General features: G+C 41.3%; 1 protein-coding gene across 1 annotated transcript in view; it reads right to left on the reverse strand.

Moving 5' to 3' along the window:
* The window catches only part of VPS53 (VPS53 subunit of GARP complex), a 136,204-nt gene that overhangs the window by 102,295 nt on the left and 7,909 nt on the right, over nt 1-26,000 (reverse strand). Inside the window, exons 3-4 of the mRNA XM_046675849.1 lie at nt 25,466-25,515; nt 23,881-23,947 (exon numbers count right to left, since the gene is read on the reverse strand). Coding sequence (XP_046531805.1) covers nt 23,881-23,947; nt 25,466-25,515 — 117 coding nt within the window. The remainder of the gene's footprint in view (nt 1-23,880; nt 23,948-25,465; nt 25,516-26,000) is intronic.

Genomic DNA, 26,000 nt, shown 5'->3' on the forward strand with positions numbered 1-26,000 from the left:
GTCTCACAAGCCCTTTATAAATGTAATGATAAGGCCAGTGTAACCCTAGAGCTGTGTGTGGCCATCTTTGCTTCCATAGGGAACAGCCAGCATCCCTGAGAAGGACACTCTTACAGGGGAAAGAGGAAAGCAAAGCTGAGATGAAGGGAGAACAACAAATGCCCTGACAGAATTATTTGAACCCCTGCATTCAGCTATACTGTATGGAAGTGCGACCTCTAAACCTGATACGTTTTCTTTTTTGCTTAGAAAACATCCTCAAAAAGCAAACTTGAGTTAGCTTCCTCTGTAGGAAATTCCTTGTTAGAGATAGAGATGGAATCTCCCTTTCCTTCCCAGGTATCTTGGGCTGTCCACGTCTTCTGATGTTGGGATTCCTTTCTCATTCTGGAGCTCTTTGCCCAACGTGTGGCTCAATCCCAAACACAGCTTTCTTTTGATCTTCCTCTGCCTCTGGGATTTTTTTTTCTTGAGGAAGATTAGCCCTGAGCTAACATCTGCCACCAATCCTCCTCTTTTTGCTGAGGAAGACTGGCCCTGAGCTAACATCCGTGCCCATCTTCCTCTACTTTATATGTGGGATGCCTGCCACAGAATGGCTTGCCAAGGGGTGCCACGTCCGCATCCGGGATCCAAACTGGTGAACCTGGGGCCGCCAAAGCAGAACATGCAAACTTAATCACTGTGCCACCTGGCCGGCCCGCCTCTGGGATTTACGGGCATTTCACACGTGGGGACAAGGACTTTAAGCAGTTGCACGTGACTATGTTACAGTTTCTGAAATGAATGTCCAGAAGCTCCTCTGAGAAGTCATTCCTTAGCCCAGTCTGAGGAATGGGTCAGAGTCACTGAGTCGGAGGTGACACTATCCAAGCCGCTGCTCCACCACCTCCTGGGCAGGCAGGCTCAGTGTGCATCTGTTCCACGGGAGCGTGTCACTGACACCTACAACGGTTTGTGAACAAAGGAGCTTTTCTACCTGTAATTTCTGCCACCTGGACACAGGTATTTTAATCATCAGAAGGTTTAGTCTCGGAACAAGAGTTGGCATTGCTGCCAGAGCCAAAAATTCATAACTTGGGAAATTTCACCTAAAGTGTAGGAAACAATCAAAGGGCCAATGGAATGGAATTGGGTCACATGGAGCAGCTCCTTGCAAGCCCATTCCACCCCAAAGGATGCCTCATCAGCAACTGTTTCCACTCAGTTTCCCACCCTCCTGCCTTTCTCATTCCAGGATTTAGCACCCTAAAATGGGAGAGTGAGAACCCCTCCATTTTCCAGCCAGAAGGCAGGAATTTGAGGCCTGCCTTCACTGTCACGTACTAGCTATACAACCTCTCTGGGCATCAATTTCCTCACCTGCAAAGTGGTGCCGATGGCACTAACTTCCAGGGTCGCTGGGAAGATTGACTGACATAATAGGTGTAAAAAGCTGCACAAATATTAGGTTTATTTCTAGGACTTATGACCAACCTGAGTAAATGCCTGCATGCGTATGTGCATAGATAAATATAGACATACACAGTGTTCTCCTCTGCCCACACCTTTCCCTCACATGCACAACCTCCAGGCTGCCCACTATCTGACACTTTCTATCCTAAGGCACTCCTTGGGTGAATCCATGCTGACTCACTCCACCTCCTCTTCCCTCCTAAGAATTCTCTTCCTCAGTGCTAACATCACCTCCTCAAAACCAGGATACAAGACTCTTTTGAACACTACTTACTGCCATTCTGCCCAATCTTAGATTTCATAAATTATGACAAACTAAAATCAAGTTCTAAGAAAATAACAATGGTAAAAAGGAATAAATTATCAGATGTCCATGTCCAACCAAAGGAGTAAACTTTCAAAAGAAAATGCTCAACACAGATACTGATTGTGTGCACATCTTTGTTGTCTCCCATAGCCAAGTTCAAATGCCATTTCTTCTCTATCTTTTCCCCTGAGTTCCCCTTCCCTCCCAACACGCTCTCTCCCATAAACACACACGCAGCACACAGTAGAATCAGTACATTCATCTGGACCCCTGGGTTCTTTATGTATACTTAATATTTGTAATAACTTTTTGTGGGTCTGTTTTTTGGGTGGACTATGAGATCCTAGAGGGCAGGGACCCTTATTCATTGTGACTCCCTGATACCTAGGGCAGTGCCCAGAATAATACAGTAGGACCTCAAGACATGCTTTAGCTGAACTTTAAAACCAATCAATCATGGACTAAACACACACACAGACACAGACACACATACACACTCCATCTCTGCTCTCAGGAATAGTCAGGCAAGACATTTACCATAATTATGGTACCACCATTTCAACTGTAGACGTTTTCTAAAATTATTATTTGGTGAGGAAGATTCGCTCTGAGCTAACATCTGTTGCCAATCTTCCTCTTTTTTTGCTTGAGGAAGATTAGTCCTGACCTAATATCTGTGCCAATCTTCCTCTATTTTGTACGAGGGTCGCTGCCAACAACATGGCTTAGTGAGTGGTGTAGGTCTGTGCCCGAGATCTGAACCTGCAACCCTGGCCACTGAAGCGGAGTGTGCCAGACTTAACCAATACACCACAGGGCCAGCCCCAACAGATTTTTTTTCTTTTTTAAGATCATGACCGTTTACAACCTTGTGAAATTTCAGTTGTACATTATTGTTAGTCATGTTGTGGGTACACCACTTCACCCTTTGTGCCCTCCCCTCACCTCCCCCTTTCCCCTGGTAACCACCTATCAGTTCTCCTTGTCTATATGTTAATTTCCACCTATGAGTGGAGTCATACAGAGTTTGTCTTTCTCTGTCTGGCTTATTTCACTTAACATAATACCCTCAAGGTCCATCCGTGTTGATGTGAATGGGACGATTTTATCCTTTTTTATGGCTGAGTAGTATTCCATTGTATATATACACATCATATCTTCTTTATCCAATCATCACTTGCTGGGCATTTAGGTTGGTTCCATGTCTTGGCTATTGTAAATAATGCTGCGATGAACATAGGGGTGCATGGGACTCTTGGAATTGCTGATTTCAGGTTCTTAGGATAGATACCCAGTAGTGGGATGGCTGGGTCATAAGGTATTTCTACTTTTAACTTTTTGAGAAATCTCCAGACTGTTTTCCATAGTGCCTACACCAGTTTGCATTCCCACCAACAGTGTATGAGGGTTCCTTTTTCTCCACAACCTCTCCAACATTTGTCACTCTTGGTTTTGGATATTTTTGCCATTCTAACAGGTGTAAGGTGATATCTTAGTGTAGTTTTGATTTGCATTTCCCTGATGATCAGTGATGATGAGCATCTTTTCATGTGTCTATTGGCCATCCTTATATCTTCTTTGCAGAAATGTCTGTTCATGTCCCCTGCCCATTTTTTGATCGGGTCCAACAGACCTTTTTTTAAGCAACATAAATCAGCTTTGTAATTCTCACATACTGAAAAAAATATACGGGGTTAATGAACCTAGGAAATTAGACAGGAAAACATTTTTAACTTGAAATGCCATTAATTCTGTAAAGTTGTAGCTATAGTAGTAAATTATAGTAAATAATAAACAGTAGTAAATTGTTTTTATATACATGTATTTTTTCAGAACTCCATCTATCTCAGAAGCCCTCCATATATTCCCTCCCCTCCCCATTTAAGAAAGCTACTTTTCAATGATTGTCTCTTAATAAACTGTATCTTTACATTATTTCAGATTTTTTAAATGTTTCAGTCTTCATATGGAGTTTTTATTATTTCAAACTCTTTTTTTTTTGCTGAGGAAGATAACTAACATCCCTTGCCAATCTTCCTCTTTTTGCTTGAGGAAGATTGTCCCTGAGCTAACATCCATGCCAATCTTCCTCCCATTTTATATGTGGGACGCCACCACAGCATGGCTTGATGAGCAGTGTGTAGGTCTGCGCCCGGGATCTGAACCTGTGAACTCTGGGCTGTCAAAGCGGAGCGTGCAAACTTAACCACTATACCACCCAGCCAGCCCATGTTTCAGATACTTTTAAACATCAGTTTACACTTTTTCCTTCTGAGATAATTGAAAAATTGTTTTTTCTTTTGGCCACGTTCCTCAGGAACTAGAACTAATTTTAATAACCACTTTATTCAATCAACAAATAACATACTTAAGATGCAGGAATAAAAAATAGAATTTCTCCTCTCAAAGAGTTTATAATCCAGTAAGGCAAAGAGACAGGCTAATAAACAATAAGAATACTGAGACATGATAAAGATATATAGAGTGTCACTGGAGCCCAGAGAGACCATCACTAATACTGTCTTTTTTGTTTGTTTGGTAGAAGAGAGAGAAAGAAGGGAGGTCCAAGAAGCCCGCCTGAAGGTCACAACTTCACAACTTATTATTTGGGCCAGAGCGTTTTAAAATAACAGCAACAAGAGTAGTGTGTACTAAATTACAATGCTATTTTTCAAATCCATAGTCTATCATAAACAAATTCTCACGTTCCAGCAACACAGGCCTCCACTGTCCTGTGACTATAGACTATCCATGTCTGAACTATTACTCTGAATTCCTGGGGCAGTTATAGTCCCAACTACATTAGTTGGCATTTCATCAATTCACTCCTTGTATCATCCAACAGATATTTACTGAAGATCTTCTAAGCGCCAGGCATTATTCTAAGCACTGGGAATCCAATGGTAGAAGACAAGACAGACATGGTCCCTCTCCTCAAGGAACTTACTTTGAGAAGTGGCAGGTAGGGGGAGATACTGGAATAACAACTAAATAAATAGAGAAGAAAATTTCAGTGTGTGAAAGGTACGATGAAGGAATTAAGCATTGTGAGGAAAGTAACAGCAATGGTAGTCACAGAAGGTCTCGATTTAAAGATCTGGAGTAAGAGAATTTCAAGTAGAGAGAACAGCAAATAAAAGACCTCAGGGTTTGGGGGGACCAAAAAGTAAGGCAGTGGATGGCAGGGTAGTACGAGAGTGGTAAATGTTAAGAAATAATTTGGAGAAGTAAGCAGGAGCCAGAGCATGGAGGGCCTCAAAGACCTGGTAAAAAGCATGGGGATTCTGTACTAAGTGCAATGAGAAGCCAGTGAAGGGTTTTATTTTATTTTATTTTATTTTATTTTATTTTATTTTACTTTGAGGAAGATTAGCCCTGAGCTAACTACTGCCAGTCCTCTTCTTTTTGCTGAGGAAGCCTGGCCCTGAGCTAACACCCGTGCCCATCTTCCTCTACTTTACATGTGGGACGCCTACCACAGCATGGCTTGCCAAGCGGTGCCATGTCCACACTTGGGATCCGAACCGGCGAACCCTGGGCCGCCGAGAAGCAGAACGTGCCAACTTAACCACTACACCACTGGGCCGGCCCCTGAAGGGTTTTAAAGAAGGGACTGGCAGATGGTTTACATGTGTACAAGACCGCTCTGGCTGCTATGTGGCAAGGGGGCCGCACAGAGGCAGGAGTGAAAGCAGGAGAGAAAAAGCTGTGACGAAGCTGCTGTAGTTGTGTAGGTTAGAGATGGTGGAGGTCTAGCCCAGGTGGCCGGTGGCGATGACAAGAAGGGGAGCAATTTGGGATTTAGAAGAAGATATAACCCGCAAGACTCCCTGATGGACTGGATGTGGATAATGAGAGAAGGGGAAGAATCAAGGATTATTCTTAGATTGTGGTTTGAAAAGCCAGTGAATTATTCTATTTACTAAGCTAGGGAAGACAGGAGAAGGAACAGGTTGGACAGGCAGGTGTGTGTGGTGGTGGTGGGAATGGAACTCAAGAGTTCCCCTTTCAGTATGTTAAAAGCACACAGCATATTTGATATCAAGTGGGGATATCAAGTTGGAGATGAGCCTGGAGCTTGGACAAGAGGTGCAGGCTAGAGATTTAAACTCAAAAGTCATCAGTTCATAGATGCTATGAAGTCTGTAGGACAGGAAGAAGTCACTTAGGAAGAGAGTAAAGACAGAGAAGAGAAGAGAAGAGGAAACGGCCCAGGGCTCAGCCCTTGGGCATTCCAACGTTCAGAAGTCTAGAAGAAAAGAAGGAGAGAGTAAAAATGCAAGAGAAAAACCACCAGTGACATGAAAGAAAACCAGGAACTGTAGTGTCACAGAAGCCAAACAAAAGTGTTCGAAGGAAGAGGAAAAGAGTGTAATCACATAAGAGCGTAATGTATGTAAGATTAGGACAGGGAACTGGCACTGAATTTAACAACAGGGAAGTCACTGACGACCCTGACAAGAGCAGTTTCAGGGGACTTGAGGGAATGGAAGTGGATGGTGATGACATGATGAAGTGGAGACAGTGAGTAGAGAGCAGGGGTCAGTAAACGATGGCCTGCGCGCCAGATCCAGTCTGCCACCTGTTTTTGTAAATGTTTTCTTGGAACACAGCCAATCCCATTCGTTTAGTATTGTCTATGGATATCTTCACCATATAATCCAGAGTCGAGTAGTTGCAAGAGAGACTATATGGCACCTGAAGTCTAAAATATTTACTATCTGGCCCTTAACAGAAAAAGTTGGCTGACCCCTGGTATAGACTATTTTTCAAGAAGTTTTTGCTATGAGAAGACAAGAAAAATGACGCCATGGATGGGATGAAGGGAGGAACTTTTAAAGATGAGAGATGCTTGTCCATGTCTATTGTGGGAACCATTCAGCAGAAGAGGAGAAAGTGACCTGGCAGAGGGGAGGTAATGGGATAATTACAGAAGAGTAGGACTTTTTAATAATTTTCCTGAATTGTGTAGTGTGTATTAGCTCTCTACCAGGGCTGTAAGTTAGAGTGTGGACAAAGAATACGAATGGCATTCTTATACCCCCTATAATCCAGGCAATCATCCACTCCGTTGCCAGAATGGCAGGCCTAGTTTATGACTATTGTCTTAATATAATTATTAATAGCTCCTTGCTCACTCTCAAAAGTGACTCTGGTGATAAATCATATGGTCACCTCATCTGTAGCATCTAACCAAAGCTAGAGCACAGTTGGAACACAACAAATATTTGCCAACTGACTAAAAATATTGTGGAGCACTTTTCAGAAGAATACTGTTAAGTGCGGAGACTACTGCTCTGAATGAGGTGTGTTGACACCCATGGTTCGCCCTAACTTCAGGCACAGTTATAAGCAGTGGTTCAAAAACAGAGCATCATACTTTCTCTAACTGTTATCTATTTGGCTAATATGGTATCTAATGCCTAAGATGCTGCAAGGGGTCAGTAAATTCTAAACCCACTGAAGCCTCCTAAGAAATGTTGGGTCATGATGTAAAAAAGTATTACAGAGGCCTCTGCAGGCAACTGCCCACCAGAAAGGACTTACTTTTTGCGGCACGATTTGCACAGAATTCTGTGATGTTGTCGGTCACATCATGTTATAGTGATGTGCTCATGGGATTGTAACCACCATCTTCTAGCCAAACACCCTAAGATATAGGACATTCAGCTAAGAAAAGCAAAAAGGGCCACGTTCTATTCTTGGATCTAAGGTCTGAAGCAGTTTGCACGATTCCTTCTCAGAGAAAGGGTTTCTATTCCTATTTCTCCTTATTCTCAATCTGGCATCCTACCAGAACTGTCTCTGCTGAAGGTACTTTTTTCTCCTAGCAAACAAATAAGACTCACACAATCTTACATTTCACAGACTTAAAGAAAGATAAACTGTCTGCCAGATTCTTTGGGGGCTGGAATACTTTCGCTTGTTATAACAATGTACTAAATTTAATATAATTCATTTTCCAGAGTCAAAAAGGTACTTCTGAAGCATTCACTTCATCAAGCAAGTCTATTCTCAACACACATCCTAATATTTGATATCTAATGTCTGATAATCAATTACATAGGAAGAATGTTTTGCAATTGGAAGAACCATAAGACCTATAAAAGGTTAAGATTTTATTTTTAAAAAATACTAAAATACTTTTACTTAGTACCTGGCTAATAAGAAAATGTGCTGAAAAGAAAGATTCTGGCACTGTCCCTAGACACTCTTTAAAATAAAATGGGGCTACTTTTCCATTCCAAGCTGTATGGAGATTAAAAACAAAACTAATCACCCCAAAATGTCTGCTTTCAAACTATCCTTACCGGAGTTTCTGAATTGAGCACTGCCACAGGGCTCCAGTCTGCATTCAAGGGTGTTACTAGGAAGCAGTTACCGTAGTGGTCCTCTTTAGCAACTCAAATTCTGCAGTTGGGAGATGCAGAGCAACCCACTGAGCTAGCCTAGAAGACTCAGCAGAACCAGTTATGCTATCTCCGTGTTTTCGTGCATCATTAACTGTAACCATTATTCTTAATTCTCCTTGCCTCCTGACGTAGACTCTGAACAGGCTACCAAAGCCACACTAGGTCATGTGTGCAGGAGATAAGCAGTGTGGAACTTGGCGTAGACTCTACTGCTTTCTTCTTCTTTCGTCTTTTTAATTTTTTTTTAGAATTGTTGTCTGCCACCTGTGTAGATAGAGGGGGTCGAAGCCAATGGAAGTGCCTTGAGAAGTGAACATCCCCTCTGGCTATTAGAGGCATCTAATCTTGCAGTTTGCTCTATTAGAGAATCACACTGCCTTTATCCTGTGAGTCCACAGGCAGCTGTTAAGAGATTTTAAACTGAGATCCCATTTGTTGCCACTGAGGAAGCAGGAAAAGGTTGCTCATTTTCAGAACTCGAATGGCTTTATGTTCTTTGAAAAAATGAGATGCTAATATTCAAGGTTACTGGGAAGAAAATTTATTTTTCCACTATTCTGCTATCATTTTTGTTGTCTAACTTTACATCTGTCTGCCAGTTCCCTTCCTATTGTTTGGAAAAGCAATGCATTGTCTTAGTAAAAAGCAAGGGTTTTTGAGCCAGCAGACCGAGATTCAAATGCCAGCCTTGTCATTTACTATGTGATTGCTGTTAAGCCACTTAACCTCTAAGAGGCAAAGGCTCATCATTTCTAGAACAGGAATAATGGCACCTACCTCAAAGGCTTTGTGATAGGAAGGAATATAGGGCTTAGCAGTGAACACTGTTGGAACTGTTTACCCACTACTCTTCCTTCCTCCCAGGAATTCTCCTTTCACCTGTTCTTATAGAGTCTGCCGTCCCAGAGGCAGACCAGGCCCAAGCTTGGCCAAATGGAGTTTTCTGTAACTTTCCAGAACAAACTGGGAAAGAAATTTCACCTTTCTCTGGCGGTAAGAGCCCCAAGATGTGAAACTGAGTTAGACTGCAGCACAGTTCCCCAGTAAGGGGAGGAGAGTGGTCTCCAGGTAGAAATGATGAAGCTAACACACAAAGAGACAGACACAGAAAGAGCCTGAGCAGTATTCCACTCCTGGGCTGCAGGTGTTTGACAAGTCCAGCTGTGACACGACTCTTCCACAGTCTGACTGTCCAACTTCTCTTTCAAAACAAGACACAACAAGAGCCTTCTAAATAATCCCCCTTTTTGCCTAAGCTAGTTTGAATCGGGATTTTGTCTTCTGAAACCGAGAGAGTCCTGACTGAGGACTCAGGTCACAAAAGGGGCTCACTAAATGGCAACTATTAATATTTCCAGATCTCCCAGACGGAATGTAATATTTCAGAAGAGACTCTCTCTCTAAGAGCCAAAGGTTGCTGCCCCATCTTTTAGAGCTTTGTAAGTAAGCTAGTTAAGTTCAACATCGGCAGGCATATGCAGAAGAATGGCTCATGGATCAGGGGGGTGGTCTCTTTGAACCATGCTGACGATGAGACATTTTCCAGGAAAAAAGTTTCAATCTTTTGTTCTTTCCTTCAATAAAAAGTGAATGCCTACTATATACTGTGCTAGATACTGAGAGAAAAAGATCACTAGATGGGGACACATCTTTAAAGAGCTTGTAAGGAATACATAGAAGAAAAAGAAATAACTATAAGATCAGAATGTACAAAGAGGTATGATTAAGAGTGCCATGATCATTTAGAAAGCAAGAAACTCCTCAAGAGAGCAAAAACATTGCTGAGGGCCACCACATCTGATGAGCCCTCAACAGAGGGCCCCGTGACATCCACTGAAGGTAGACTTCTATGGATAAGTAGCCTCTATTTATGGAATGTTCCTTCTTTTGTTACTGCTGGCCACCCTGGCACCACTGAGAGCCGTTGCTATGGAAACAGGGCATCCCCAGCTGCAGCAGAGATGCTTTAAGAAGCCTCAGCAATAATAACAACACAGCCCATTCTCCACAATGGTGCCAAACAGTAGCAGTGGCTACAGGTATCTCACAGCCATGGATGGGTGTATGTGTGCAGCATCGTGCTTCCCTCTGTCCTCGAACACACCAGGTACCTTCTAGGTTTGGCAGCCCTGGTCAAATGCCAGATGGTCACCCACCAGATGAGAATCATTGGTGTTAACACTAATTCCTCCATAGTCAATTCAGGAGCCTTGAGTATAAAAGGGCTTTATTTAAAGTACAGACTTCTTTCCACATCTGCGAACCAAAAGAATGTAAAGGGCAAAGGGAGTAATTCTCACCTTATTTGTTAAAATGCTCTGTTCCAGCTAAGTTACTTTTATTTATGATTTCTGCAAACCACTCCACTGAAAACATGAACCAAAGAGTTCATTTTTATTGTTTTTAGGAGGTAAGCCAGAAGTTGAAGTCACAAGACGAGGCTGGGACACAAATTCAGCAGTGCCCAAACAAGACTAAACATTCACATTTTAAAGTTCTGCTTCTATCTGATATCATCCATAACTTAAACTACGTTAGCCCTGAAGCAGCTGGGCGTGGCGAATGCATTCATGCACAGCTTCCTTTGATGAACTGTAACCCTGGAGAAGGAGTGCATTTAAAGCAACAACTCCAAATGCCAAAAGAGAAGAAAATGTTTAAGCAAAAGTCTCAGCTGCTTTTGCTGAATAAAAGGTACAGAAATTCAAAACTTTAGGAAATGGGGCACATCTAAAGGAATAATTTGTCCAAGTTTAACAAAGGCCTACTTCCCACAAATATCTAGGACTTCCCAGTTGCCAAGTTAAAGGCTGCTTACTTCATTCTAACCCCCCAGATCTTACTATCACTTCTAATTTGAGTCACCTAGTAACTCTCATCAATAGCATGGGTCTTCACTCAGAAGAGAACACTCTTTTGTGGTGACATGTGGATGTGCCTTCAGCTGATTTTTAGAGATACCTTCTGCACCAAATGCTCCTCAGGCTGTGGACCTCCTTGAGGTTTCATCTGGATGACTCTCTCTTCCTATTTCACCTAACCCCCTCCAGTACCACAGGTGCGCAGTGAACACACGGTGCTCTCCTTTCACCCTTCAGCGCTTCTCTCAGTCCAGTTTCTTCATCATGCTGGGCAGGACCCAGATGGTTATGGACGCCATGGTCACTGCCAATGCTTGGAGTCCCCTGTGAACCAGTTAGCTTTTCAGGTTCCACAGTGAAAAAAGTAGCTCCCAAATCTGCTTTTAAAGTTTGTCACTGTTTAAAAAGAGAATTTGGTATAGACAATTATGCAGCATACTGGGAATGAGAAAACCCAGACTATCTCACTGAGTGTGATTTTGGGCAAGTCATAGAGCCTATTGAGCCTGTTGAACATTATATGGCCTAAGCTACGTCTCTGTGAGGATCAAGTAAACTAACATACGTAATAATATTTTGTAGAATGTAAGGTAAACTTAATTATATTGTAATAAAACATTAACATTATAAATCAAGATAAATGACTCAAAATGTACCTTCTGCCAAAGCAACCCAAAATGTGTCTTTGCTTGTAGTCAATCAATGAAGACATATTAGCCTGACAATAGTATATTCTGTTGTTTTTTTTTTTAGATTGGCACCTGAGCTAACATCTGCTGCAAATCTTTTTTTTTTTCTTCTTCTCCCCAAAGCCCCCCAGTACATAGTTGTATATTTTAGCTGTAGGTTCTTCTGGTTGTGCTGTGTGGGACACCATCTCAGCGTGGCCTGATGAGTGGTGCTAGCACCATGCCCAGGATCCGAACTGCCGAAACTCTGGGCTGCCAAAGCAGAGGGCACGAACTTAACCACTTAGCCACTGGGCCAGCCCCAATAATATAGTCTTAATTCTGGAGATCTGGGTAACTCCAGGGCTGACAACTGCTACTGGAACCTGACCACAAGATGCTAATCCAGTCACCAGAAATCTCCAAAGATCTTCTGATCTCCAAGTACTCAGTCAGGACAAAAAATGGTGTGACACTTGGCCTAGCAGAAATGATATTATCAGAGGACTAACAGTTGGCTATCTGTCTATACTGCTCCCATGTGACTGAGAACAAGAAAAGTTCAGAGGTATGACAAGGAGACAGGGGTGAGTAATTAGGTCTGAGATGCGATAAAGATCCCTCGGTTCACCTCTTCTTTTGCTTTATAAAAGACAGTATTTAGATCATCAAATTTACCTGTCTGTAAGTATATCTCCAGAAGAAATGTCCCCCTTCTAGTTGGAGGCCATTATGAGCGTAGCACTAATACATTTTGCCTAACATTCATATTCTAGGTATCACATACAATAGCTAGAGATGAATACAGAATCTGTTCAGAGAATCCACAATATAACATGGAAACAAAAATCAGAAATCCTGGCATGTGATCCAACTCTATAAGAAGGATGGTAAGTATCTTGTACATTTTAGAGCTTTAATCTAGACGACTAAAGAACACCAAACCAAAAAGACTAAAAAACTATTATCTCTGGTTTTGCAAAATTAATCTCCTTCCAGAGGAGACCTCAGAGTCCAAATTAGAGCAAAGGAAATTTTATAGCTATATTACAGACTCCTGAAAATAGGGATTTATAAATGGAAATGTTGACAGAACAACCACAGCACTGAATTCATGCTGCTCTGAATTCCGTATTTCCATGGAGGAAAGAAGAAAGAGGAAAAAGGAGGTCAAGTTCTTACGTGAAGACAGAGTTTCAAATTCCCATCCATTGTTTAAAGATATCTGAATGACTTTTTGTGTCAAGGACCCGAAACCCAGAAAGCTTTGCACTGTCAGCAGTAACACTGCAATTTTTCTAATGTGCAACCTCAAACTAAGGATGGAATTTTCCTTCCAAAATCAGTTAACTACTAGCAGTCAAGAGCAAGAGCAGCCTGGGTACCAGCCAGCGCATTACAGTAGTGATGAATGGCATTTTCCTCTTTAGATGCAGAGACTCTAGTTTAAAATTGTGACTGACTTTAACATGGAAACAAGCAGATGGCAAAAGTTATGCTTGACCTTCTTTCTTGGCTCCTGAAGGGTGCCAATTTTTATGGAGATGGCTCAGAAGAATAATAAACTTCAGTGTTCCTTCTTGGCACACTTTTTTCCTAAAACCATTTTCGATGATCACGTTGCACACAAGTGGGATTTGATGTGTTTCTAAGGTCAGGAGGAAAACAGTGCAACTGCTGGACTTACTAACTAAAAGAAACAATCGTGTTATTTTTCTTTTTTGGAGGAGGCAGATCCCTATTATTAGTTACTGAACACAAAAACGTAAGACTCTACAGCTAATCTGAACACACAGTCTGTATGGATTAAATGAAGACAACATAGGAACATATGTTTGCCTGGTGGAAAAACAAATCTATTAAAGCTCAGAACAATATGGAAAAAAATGTTTCCAAAGAGATTAAATACTGAAATGATTAAAAATTATCATATGAGCCAGTAGTTCCACACTACGTATATACTGAAAGAAATTAAAAGCAGGGACTCAAACAGATATTTGTAGGTGAAGGTTCATTATAGCATTGTTCACAACAGCCAAAAGGAGGAAACAACCCAAGTATCCATGAAGAGATGAATGGATAAACAAAATGTGGTCTATACGTACAATGGAATATTATCCAGTCATAAAAAAGGAATGAAGTTTTTGAACATGAATGAAAATCCCAGAAAAAACACCAGAATTCAACAATACATTAAAAGCACAATACACGATGACTCAGCAGGTATTTAAGGAGGGTTAAATATTAAAAAAAAAACAACCCAAAATGCAAAACACAAAAAGAAACTGAGCTAATCAATCAAATGGAAAAGTCGTATGATCGTATCAGTAGAAGCTGAAAAGGTATATGATAAAATTCAACATCTGTTTTCCGGCAAACATACTTAATAAACCAAGGTCACAAGGATAACTCCTTAATAGCCAAAGAATCTGGAAACAAAAAAAGCCATACTTAGTGTCAGCTCTAGAAGAGAAGGGTCTTTGCTTTGTTCACTGCACCAGCCTCAATGCCTAGACCAGTGTCTGGCATACAGAAGGCACTCACTAAATACTCACTGAGTGAATGAACAAATACACTAACTGCAGTCACTGTCATTAAAACCAGAATAAACTGCCTGCCATTCCTGCTTATTTAACACTGAAACGTTATTCAGAAACAGCATTTCTAAAACTTCTATATCAGGATCCCTTTAATAGAAATTATTGAGGGCCCCAAAGAGACTGGGTTTACGTGGGTTATGTCGATTGATATATAAAACATTGGAAATTAAAACTGAAAAGTTTAACAAACAGTTGTCTATTAATCCATTTAAAAATAACAATAATAAACCTATCACATGTTAACATAAAAAGCATGTTTTATGAAAAATAATTCTATTTCCCCAAAACAAAGCAAATTTCTTGAGAAGGGCGGCACTGTTTGTGTGTCTTTGCAAATATCTTTCACATCTGCATTACTAGACGCCAGCCGGACTCTCACACACGCTTCTCTACTGAATCTGTTGTGATATGTTGTTTCAGTTGAAAAATACGAAAATCTGGCTTCGCGCAGATATGTAGTTAGAAATGAAAGAAATATTTGAATACCCTTTTCAGGTACTTGCTGACAATCCTTTTTGAAACTACATCTAACCTTGAAAAGTGTAGATTCTTAAAGATTAGTGGCAGTGTGGAATCTGAAATCTTGTTAATGAACTTATCATAATTATGCTACATTAAAACCCATTGGCCCGTTGTGCTTTTGCCTAGGATGCAGAAGCTGGAAAGAGTGTCACTCTTACATTAACAATGAGAGAAAATAAATAAACTCCAAAATCACAACTTTTCTTGATCCCATCAGAGAGCTGAAGGCAACCAAGTATCCTGAAATCCAAGGAGGGACAGGCTCTCCAAGGAGAGATGGGGACAACTAAGGACTGTCTCATATGTGGCAGAACATAAGGGGAAGACGGGGATGCTATACAGGCAGATAGGAAGGAATCAACTAGAACTTTTAACAAATTACTAATGGCCGAGTGTGGGGCTTGTGCAACAGTACAGAACCTCTGGGAGCTGCACACTGCACACACAGGGGAGTGTGCACCCACTCTCAGGCCCTTTCCCAAGACCTCTACTGGGTGCTCATGAAAAAATCTGCAGGCAGAGTGGGAGGCCAGAAAGAGCTACCTTTCATGGCGCAGATGTGGAGGAGAGCATTAGCGGGTGCTCTAGGAAAGGCATGAAGCCCTGATAATCTTCACTCTGGCTCAAACCCACCTCTCAGAAGCCTTAAACCCCTGAGGGGAAGCCCTGGCAAACGTCTGATGTAGGTCTTAAGAACAGGACAAGAGAACAGGGCCTTTCACCACCTCTGACGCAACAGTAGATATTCTAGACCACGGGTAAGCTCTGTGCAATTTTCATTCACAGAGAACAGCCCACTGAGGGACACTAGGGAGGCTTCTAGAGCAAATAAACCTACAGTTGCTTTAAGGCAGGGCAGTAGGGATGGAAAGGAGTGAAGCTGATACAAAAGCCGCAGGAACTTGACAAATGCCTGGATGCACGGAATTAGGAACACTGATATTCCTGTGAGTTACAGCAGCAGCAGCAGTATTACTGCCATTTACTAAGCACGACTGAGCCCGGCATGGTGCTCGGTGCTTTTAAATAATCAACTCTAACCCCCACTACCCTGGTATTATCTCTATGTCACAGAGGAAGAATCTGAGGCTCAGAGAAGTTAAGTAACTTGTCCAAGGTCACACAGATAGAGAGTGGCAGAGCCAAAATTTAAATTCAAAGCTCAATTTTTTTCATTTGACCAGGCTGTCATCTAATGTTACATTAGTGACAAAGTCCAACTACCTCAGTCTTTAGAGAATTCAAATAAAATGCTCAGTCTTGTACATGGAGAGAGAAGATAGCTGTTTGGATTCTTTACAGGTTGTCTAAAAATGAGAGATTATTTAGAGGACAAGTGGCAAAGGGTTCCAATATGCAGCAGACATGTCACTCTGTCAAAAAGCGCTATTCAGGCTTATGTGCAATAAACAGGATCAAGGATGGTGATAAGACTGAATTTAGTCACTACAGTGCCGAATGATGGACATTCTATGGGTCCTTGGCCCAACCACAGTCAATAGCACTTCAAAGTAGGCAAAACTCAACATTCACTTGAATTCAACTTGTCAAACAAAGACAAGCCAACCTTGAGCTCTGCACCAGGTGTAAGAAATGTTGGTTGGAGAGTGATGGAGAGCCCCAATCAAAACCAGGGACACCGTGCCCCTACAAAAGACTGTGTGCCACTCCAGCACTGACTCCTAGGTCATTCTCAGGCCTCAGCAATTTCTAAAGTCTGGTGCTGTCTGCAGACATTCTAAAAAGTATAGTTCAAAAGAATTAAAAAGAAACCAAAAATGCCTAACCGTTCTTGGCCACTAATAGGACAATCTGAGCCTATACTTTGAAAGCTCAATTGCTTTAGATTTAGTATGTTTCAGTAAGAGGAAGCAAGTGATAGCTGCTTTTTTCCCCCAAACTATTTATGGTCCCTTTAAAGCTAATGCCATTTATTTTCTTCCATCAGCGGGCTTCATTTTTGTCCCAAAGAGAGGGTGAGAGAAAGGATAAACGTGAAGCGGTGGAGAGGAAGAATTCAAACGACCCTGCTAGTGAGCGGGCAATTACACATTCATAATCCCACACAATGAAGATCAGCGCTATGCTGTGAAGTCCCACCTCTACCTACTTCACGGTCTTGGAGAGCACAATTATTTTTGTTCTAACGTGTGAATTAGATGATATGCTAATTTTGAGGATGAAAAGCAAAGAACACTTTCTCCTTGGAAGGCAACATGCTCTGCTTAGTTAATAAATCTGTATAATATCTCTACGAAAAGAGATGAATGCAAGTATGATTAGCTTCCTTTTCTGGGGAAAATCAAGACATGGAAAAATTAAGAAACATGGTCCTGGATAGATACCGAGGACAGGAAGAAATCTTCGTTTTCTGGCCTGGCACTTTGTATTAAAATGAGGATAAGAAATGGAAGAACGATAAGTCTCTAATAGCATGCCACACGGCCTGAACACTTCCTGTTCAACCTTTTCATCTACAACTTGAATGAAGACATAGAAGGCTTGTCTGGCAAATGTGCTAATGATAAAATGGGAAGGTTATCAAGATTCCAAAGGGTCTCGACAGGCTGGAAGAATCAAGCAAAACTAGCAAGAAGAAACCAGGGTTGAGACCCATAAAGTCCAGCACTTAATTTCAAAGAATCCCTTAAACAAATAGAGGAGGGAAAAGTTGAAAAGCAGTTCATATGAAAAAAGACCTGTGGCAGATACTGCAAACTGTTGGCCCACAGATATATTTTGCTTGGCCTTTGCGGTATTTGCAAAAAACACTAAGCCAACGTTTAAAAATTGGGAGAGTCCCCAAAAAATCCGGATTTCCAGCTTCTTTTGAAAAACTGATAGATCTGGCAACCCTAGGTCTGCATTCAGCCACGACAATTGGTTAGAATTGAGTTGTGGCCGTCCCCTTTAGACAGGGCATCCATTCCCCCAATGGGTGCACACGGATTCACACTGGCCTGCTGAAGCCATTTAGGTTACTCTTTCAGTGCCGTGGGCATCTGTTTGCAACTCTTGACCTGGGAGTTTCAGATAACTGCCAACTCGAAAGAAGCCATCGGTGTGATAGAGCTGCCAAAAATTTCACCCAATTCAAGGTAATGGAAGAACATTGTCTAAATCAGTGGCCCTTAACTTTTGAAGAGTCACACACTCCTTAGAGAATCGAGAAAAATCAGTGAGTCTTCTCTCTAGAAATACGTCTATCCATACAAAAATTTACAATTAATTTCAGGGAGTTGATGGCCCCCCTGAACTCCTAGTTCCCCAGTTAACAAGCCCAGACTAGAAAAGGAGGTAAACTGTCCCACTATATGTTCAGTCTGTCTACTCCTGGCCAGGAACCACATCTTAAGAGGGATGCTGACAAACTGCAAGGCAACCAGGATGATAAAGGGTCTGGAAATTATATCATAAAGTTGAGGAAACTAAGAATGGTTAGCCTAGAAAAAGGAACACTCAGAAAGGAACGTAATACTCATTTTAATTTTAGAAGCTGTAATAAGGAAAAGGGATTAGACTTACGCCACTCCAGCTGGCAGAACTCAGATCAATGAGAAGTCACAATCAGGTCCATTTCACTATTTCAGTTCAGTCTAAGAAAGAAGTTTCTTACAATTCAAGCTGTACAAATCTGGAACAGATTGTCCTGAGGAACAATAAAGGAGTGGGTTCCCACCACTGCCAAGTATCCAAGCAGAAGCAGGATAATGAAACGTCAGAGATGTCACAGAAAGATCCCTGAACTGGGTAGAAGGTTGCACTACAACTATCTAAAGCTTCTTCCAAATCAAAGCTTTAGTGAGCAGAGCTAGAGATGGCAACAATAATTTTTTTTCCCTCCCAAACCTTAGTTTTGCTCTGATGCAACAGTTACACTGTAGCCAAGCGCCACTCAAGAGACAGAAGCCCACTGGCTGATCTTCTCCCGGTGATCCTCAGGGAGCTTACTGGGAATTGGCCAAGGTTTGGCCACTCTTGAAATTTCACATGCCAACTTTTTCTTCTTCTACCCCACTCCTCTATTCACCTCTGTTGCTACCCACATTCAAGCTATCCATTTTAATTCTTGGGAAGCTGTGTAAGCTGCATAGCATATCAGATCGTGTACTTACTGAATTGACTCATCTTATCCACAAAGTTTCAAACATGTGGGCATTTAATTAAAGCTTTTGCCTGATGATTTCAACAGATAAAAATGGGGAGAATTCGCGCTGTATTAACTTTGTGTCAGCATCACAGTCTGTTTAGAAGAGGTCACAGACTAGACCACTTTAAGTCCACCCACGTAGGAGGTGGTCAGCAATCAAAGGCTCTTCAACATGTGTAGCAGAGTGCTAACCAGGCAGCTGGTATTTTAGAAACTTCAAAAAACTAAAGAAACTGCCTCACTGTGTCTTCAATTTCTAAGTCACTTCCTCCTCACAAATAATTTTTGAATCAGAAACACTGCTCTTCAAAAAGAATTTTTCTGCTAAAAATGTCTTTTAAGACACCATGAATGTGAAGTAAACACTTCCCCCTGACTTATACAGATTAAAAAGTACATCTGTTCTGGCTGAACACAAGATGAAATTTATAAAAAGAAAACTTCCTTTTGCCCATATTATTGCTTTCCTCCTAAGTGTTCCGCAGAAGCTTAGGAAACAAGTTGTGAAAGCAAACTTTTCCTCTGTTCCAGGGAAGTGGGGAACCTGGGGCCTCTTGACCTATAAAACTCAATATTTTGGAACATCCATAATTCTCCCAAGCCTGTGCCAGTCAAATAGTTTCTTTTCAGCAAACCACCGGCCAGCTGGGGCTGGACAGCAAGGCTTTCACTCCTAGGAGTTGACAAGGATAGGACTCAAAAGCTCCCTGGAAAAAAAAAGTCTCTACTTCAGCTTGCATTACAAACTGTTGGAAAAGACAGATGGAGGGGATGACAGGAAAAGCAATTATTTCTTCTGGGCTTCCTTTCTGTCTGGATTCTAAGGAGACGAATACAAAATTCCATCACAGATTGAAATGCTATCTAAACATTCTTGAAAGTGTGGTCTTGCTCTCTGAAATATGAACCGCTCTGCTGCAGCAACCTGTAACCTATTAATACATGAAGGTGGGGAAGGCCGACATTCCTGTAGGCTGTCTAATTCTGGGCCTAACCCTCCCATACTGCAGTTTGTGACCAGAGGTAAAAACGTAAATAACTAGAAGATATATACCTACATAGCATGATCCAACAAAAGGTCCTGATGAATCATTCACTTTATTTTCACATTCTTGGAATTTTAAATACCTGAGACCCTCTTCATAAGCATTTTAAGGTTTCTAGTGAGCCATTCTAAATATAGGCTGCATCACACTAAACAGTAGTGTTATTCCAAATAGTCGTAAGTTGGGACTAGTCATACACAAATCAAGCTTTGAACAACTTTAAAGGAACACACACACTGATAGAAATGATGTTTTCATGCTAAAGGGCTTTTGGTCATTCACAATCGAGAAATAATCTCACAAAGACCAAATATTCAATAGGTGAATAAAATGTTATTACACGTGGACTATGTGTTCCAAGAAACACAAAGATGAGGAAGATACAGTTCTTGCCTCGAGGAGCTTAAAAACTAGTCAACGGGACAAGATGTGTTTACTAGTAAATCAAAGAAAGCCACACAAAAGCCAGATGAAAAGTACAAGCACACAGCTGTAGGAGTTTGTGGGCAGAAAGGATATACATCTAATTGAGGGATGCTGGGATCAATTTTCTCATCTGTAAAATGAGAGGAGTGGACCAGATGAGTTCCAAGTCCTTCTAGTTCTAAAATTCTGCTTCCTATTGGATATCCAGATGGGCTAAACAGAAAATTTCATGAAAGAAGTGGTATTTGAGCTAGGCCTTAGATGGGTAAGATTTTGAATTAAAGCTACTGGAAGAAAAAGAGTAGAGAGCGCACTGCAGGCAAAAAGAAGCGCATCAGCACAGGCCCAGAAAGCACAGGGGATGCCCGCAGAGCACTGCGTCTTCACATGAGTCACAGCAGGAGACAAAACCGGAAAGAGAGATGGAGGCCTAGAATGCCAAGCAACAGCAACTTAGATTTAATCCGGTAGATAGAGGCCACTGAGGTTTCTGAAAAGGGATGACATGAGCAGACACATAGTAGGAAAGTTAAAGAGCAGAGCGAGGCTGGAGCGTTTGCAGGCTACCCTGATACTCTTTATTACCTCTAAGGGCCCCGTTTACATGGGCCTCGCCTGCCAGAGAAGTGATACTTCGTGGGAGAAACCTAAACAGACAAAAACAAAGCAATAAGGACTAAGAACCATGAAAAGACTAGGAAATAGGATCAGTTTAGGGAACCTGATATGTCTATACACAAATACTGATGATGACAATAAGGAAGAAGACAGACTACTTACAAATAGGCCAACAGAAGATGATTAAGAGGAAAAGAAAGGTAGTCATAAAATGTAGTGAAAAATAGAGAAATGGATAAAACCAAAAATGTAAAAGAAAAAGAAAGGGACTCATAACACCTGTGAGCTACTAATAGCAGAAACAGGAATATGAGAGATCAGGAAATTTCTACAGAGGGTTACACCTCCCACCTAAAAATAATCTGGGTAGCATCATGAACATTTTAAAAAATGAGTTGTACTAAAAAATACCAAACAGGACAAATAACGGAACTGAAGCTATTACAAAGGAGCATACCCAGCCTAAGTGAATTAGTATTGAAAAGAAAGGACCAGACACGCATGAGAGAAATACTAGAAAAGGCATGCTCAGCATTTCTGTTATGATAGCAATTTCTGAAATATGATGCCTAAACAGAAGAACAGAATCCAAATGAAAAGGAAAATGGTTAATAGATAACATCTGGCCCTTCAATCATTGAAGAATACCACCTCCCCACACAATTCTTTTTCCCTTCATTCCTTTTCAACAGCCCTCCTTAGCTGGATCCAAAAAGAACCATAAAATTTTGAAATGAATCAAGTTATCTGTTTGTAGACAGAACTAGGTATGAGGAATTGCAGCTATGTTAGGTCACTACTATCTTTTTTTTTGCAATATATGAACTTTATTTCCATCTTGATTTTAAAAAAATTTATTGTGGTAAAATACACATAACATAAAGTTTGCTATCTTAACCATTTTTAACTGTATAGTTCCATGGTATTATATACATTGACACCGTCATGCAACCATCATTACTGTGCATCCCCATAATTCTTTTCATCTTATAAAACTGAAACTCTATACCCGTTAAACAATAACTCCTCATTCTCCCTCAGTCCCTGGCTACTACCATTATATTTTCCATCTTTGTGATTTTTACTACTCTAAGTACCTCACGTAAGTGGAATCATACACTATTCATCTTTTTGTGACTGGCTTATTTCATCTAGCATAACGTCCTCAAGGTTCATCCACGTTGTTGCATATGCTGAGCATAAAGTACATACGTTGTAGCATACAGGCTGAGTAATATTCCATTGTATGTATATATCACATTTTGCTTATCCATTCATCTGTTGATGGACACCTGGGTTGCTTCCACATTTTAGCTACTGTGAATAACACTGCTATGAACTTGGATGTACAAATATCTCTCCAAGAGCCTGCTTCCAATTCTTTTGGATATATACCCAGAAGTGGAATTGCTGGATCATATAACAATTCCATTCTTAATTTTTTGAGGAACCACCATACTATTTTACACAGCGCCTGTACCATTCTACACGCCCACCAGCAGTGCATAAGTGTTTCAATTTCGTCACATCCTCGCCAACACTTGCTGTTTTCTGTTTTGTTGATAGTAGCCATCCTAAGGGGCCTGAGGTGGTACCTCACTGTAGTTTTGATTTGCATTTCCCTAACGATTAGCAATGGTGAGCATCTTTTCATGTGCATTTTGGTCATTCATATATCTTCTTTGGAGAAATGTCTCTTTAAGTCCTTTGCCCATTTTTGAATCAGGTTATTTACTTTGTTGTTGTTGAATTTTAGGAGTTCTCTATATATTCTGGATATTAATCCCTTCTCAGATGTATGATTTGCAAATATCTCCTCCCATTCTGTAGGCCGCCTTTTTACTCTGTTGATACTTTTTTTTTTTTAAAGATTGGCACCTTAGCTAACAACTGTTGCCAATCTTCTTTTTTTTTTTTTTCTGCTTTTTCTCCCTAAATCCCCCCAGTACATAGTTGCATATTTTAGCTGTGGGTCCTTCTAGTTGTGGCATGTGGGACGCCACCTCAGCATGGCCTGACAAGTGGTGCCATGTCCACGCCCAGGATTTGAACCAGCAAAACCCTGGGCCACTGAAGCGGAGCGTGCGAACCCAACCACTCAGCCATGGGGCTGGCCCCTGATACTGTCTGGTTTTTTTTTGGTTTTTTTTCAAGATTTTATTTTTTTCCTTTTCCCCCTAAAGCTCCCCAGTACATAGTTGTATACTCTTCGTTGTGGGTCCTTCTAGTTGTGGCACGTGGGATGCTGCCTCAGCGTGGTTTGGTGAGCAGTGCCATGTCCGCACCCAGGATTCAAACCAACGAAAGACCGGGCCGCCTGCAGCGGAGCGCACGAACTTAACCACTCGGCCACGGGGCCAGCCCCTGATACTGTCTTTTGATGCACAGGCTACTCCTATCTTTTGCAGCAACAAAAGTAATATCAAAATTCCAACAACTCAGCTGATAAATGAAAGCAGTAATCTTATTTAGCCATAGTACACAAAATAAAGGAAGGCACAAGGGGCATCTGACACTAAAGAGAAAGACAAGGAGACTAGTTTTCTCATTTCAGCTTGCATGCCCCAGGTCCTGGGTGAGCTGGGCCACAATACATGCTTCTAGTCCAAGGGACACCGAGTGAGAGTTCCTGGCTGCTCTGGGCAGCCTACCCCCACTATTAGTGGGACAAGTCCTGCACGTTTCCTGCTGTGTATGGGGGAGATCAATGAGAAAGTGCTCTGCAAGGAGGCAGATCCACATTTTGGTCACTTGGTTGTTGGATCTGGAAGAAGTCAGGGGAGTATAATTAACATGGAGGGATAAGTTACTTACCTGCCTGCCATCCTGCCCCACGTTTGTTTGACCTCTTACAACAGTTCGAATATTGTCATCCAGTCTCCTAGCCAAAAAGTTAAAGGATATAAATCATTAAAATAATCTCTATTCTAGGTTAACCAAAGGAGAAAAAAGTAACTTATGCATCAACTTCCGCAAATTGCACCTCCTTATCCAGAAAACCAACCAAGCTGGAAGGCTATAGAGAAGCCTGAGGCCTTGGACCCCAGTGCAGCAGCCACAGTAGGGCAGAAGCCAAGTCCAGCGTAGACTGACGAGTCGTCTTTGTTTTAAAAAAAGGCTATTTTCACTTAATATTCAGAGCTGCCCTAAAGGACCAATATAACTTTTAGTATTTTTCATGGAGCAACTAGTAAAGTTGCTGAAACTTTATGGGAACAAGCCAGGGAACTCAAATTACCACACACAAAATCGTTCCTCAGGAACTTCCTCAGGAACCTTAAAAGGGACAAAGGGCCAGAGTCATAGATGAAATCAGTGCTTTGCCCTCTGGGCCCTGAGAATGCAATCTGGGTAGGACACAGCTCTGTGGCCTCTAGTTCCTTTTTCCCCTGAAGCTCAACAGGGGCCATTCAATGGCACCTCGACCACAGAAATTCCTATCAGTCAATTTCATTTTTCACTTGAAGAATCCCTTAGAGGTATGGTGGGAGAAGGCAGAAAACAACTGGCTCGCAAGCGATTTTTGGATCATCAGGGAATTTCCATTTCCTGTGCAAACCCTGGACAACTTAGCAGTCTCCATTAGCATTGTTATAGCTAACGTCCATCAAAATAATAAGCAGGCTTCTGTGCACTCCCTAAGGCACCCAACTCAATAAAATATTAATGGCAGAGTTCTTCACTGAAAAACCCAAAGGTTGTAAGGGGAAAAAATCATCTCTTGGATTCAAAATGAAGCCTTCTCCTCATCATTAAAAAAACCCTATATTTAACGTAATGACAGCAACCGTTATAACAAGAATTATAATGAACAAACATTGACCAAGTATCCACCAAATGTCAAAACTGGAAATTCAGACACGGATAAAAGAGAACAAGGCTCCTGGGCAGGAAGGACACTCGATGACCACCCTAGACAATCGCAACCTAGATGAATTACAATGTTTAATCCTGGGCCAGCACCCATGCCAACCAGCAGATCTGACCACACTGTTAGCTGATATGTGGCTCAGGGAGACACATATAAGCCCATCTTCATAGCTAAGCCTTGGGAATACAAAGGGCAAATCTGCTAGAGAAATAAAAACATTAAAAATATTGTAGAAATGTTTTTGTCTCCTTTTATAATCAACTGTTTCAAACGGCCTGTTACAGCTTCCTTCCTTTTTTATAAATAATTGAACTGGACTGAAATTCCATAAAACTGATCAAAGATTCAAATTCTTTGCCACAAGGCTCATATGGAAACTCGGAAAAAAGAATTATTTTTTTAAAAATTACCATCTACAGCAAACTTGAGATTTCAGTGCTCTCACAGACAAGTGAGATCCAGAATGTGATTAACTAAATTAACAATATAATTTTCATTAATTATTAATAATCATACAGTGTTACTTACCTTATTTTCAGTCTAATTTTGTTCACGACTTCATCTATGTTTGCCAAAGACTATAATAAAGAAGGAAAAGTAGCAGCTATTATTTCACTTTCTGGAATTCCTCTTTTACAGGGAAACGATGAGCCATATACAACGGCTATTTATGACATCTCAAAAAATTTAATCATACAGTATGATACAATTTTTACTTTTTTTTTTTGCTGAGCAAGATTCCCCGAGCTAACATCTGTGCCAATCTTCCTCTATTTTGCATGTGGGTCACCACTGCAGAAGTGGCTGCCAATGAGTGGTGGACGTCTGCGCCAGGAACCAAACCCGGGCCACCAAAGCGGAGCACACTGAACTTAACAACTAAGCTAGGGGGCCAGCCTCACAATTTTTACTTTTTAAAAAAAGTATAGCAGTAGTTGGCAACTACTGCAAACTCCAGCCTGGCATCTATGCTTCGTAAATAAAACTTTATTGGAACACAGCCATTATCTACAGCTGTCTTTGAGCTACAAAGCCAGAGTTGAATAACTGCAACAGAGACTGA

The sequence above is a fragment of the Equus quagga genome, chromosome 11 (assembly GCF_021613505.1).
Source record: "Equus quagga isolate Etosha38 chromosome 11, UCLA_HA_Equagga_1.0, whole genome shotgun sequence".
In the NCBI taxonomy this organism is placed as follows: domain Eukaryota; kingdom Metazoa; phylum Chordata; class Mammalia; order Perissodactyla; family Equidae; genus Equus; species Equus quagga.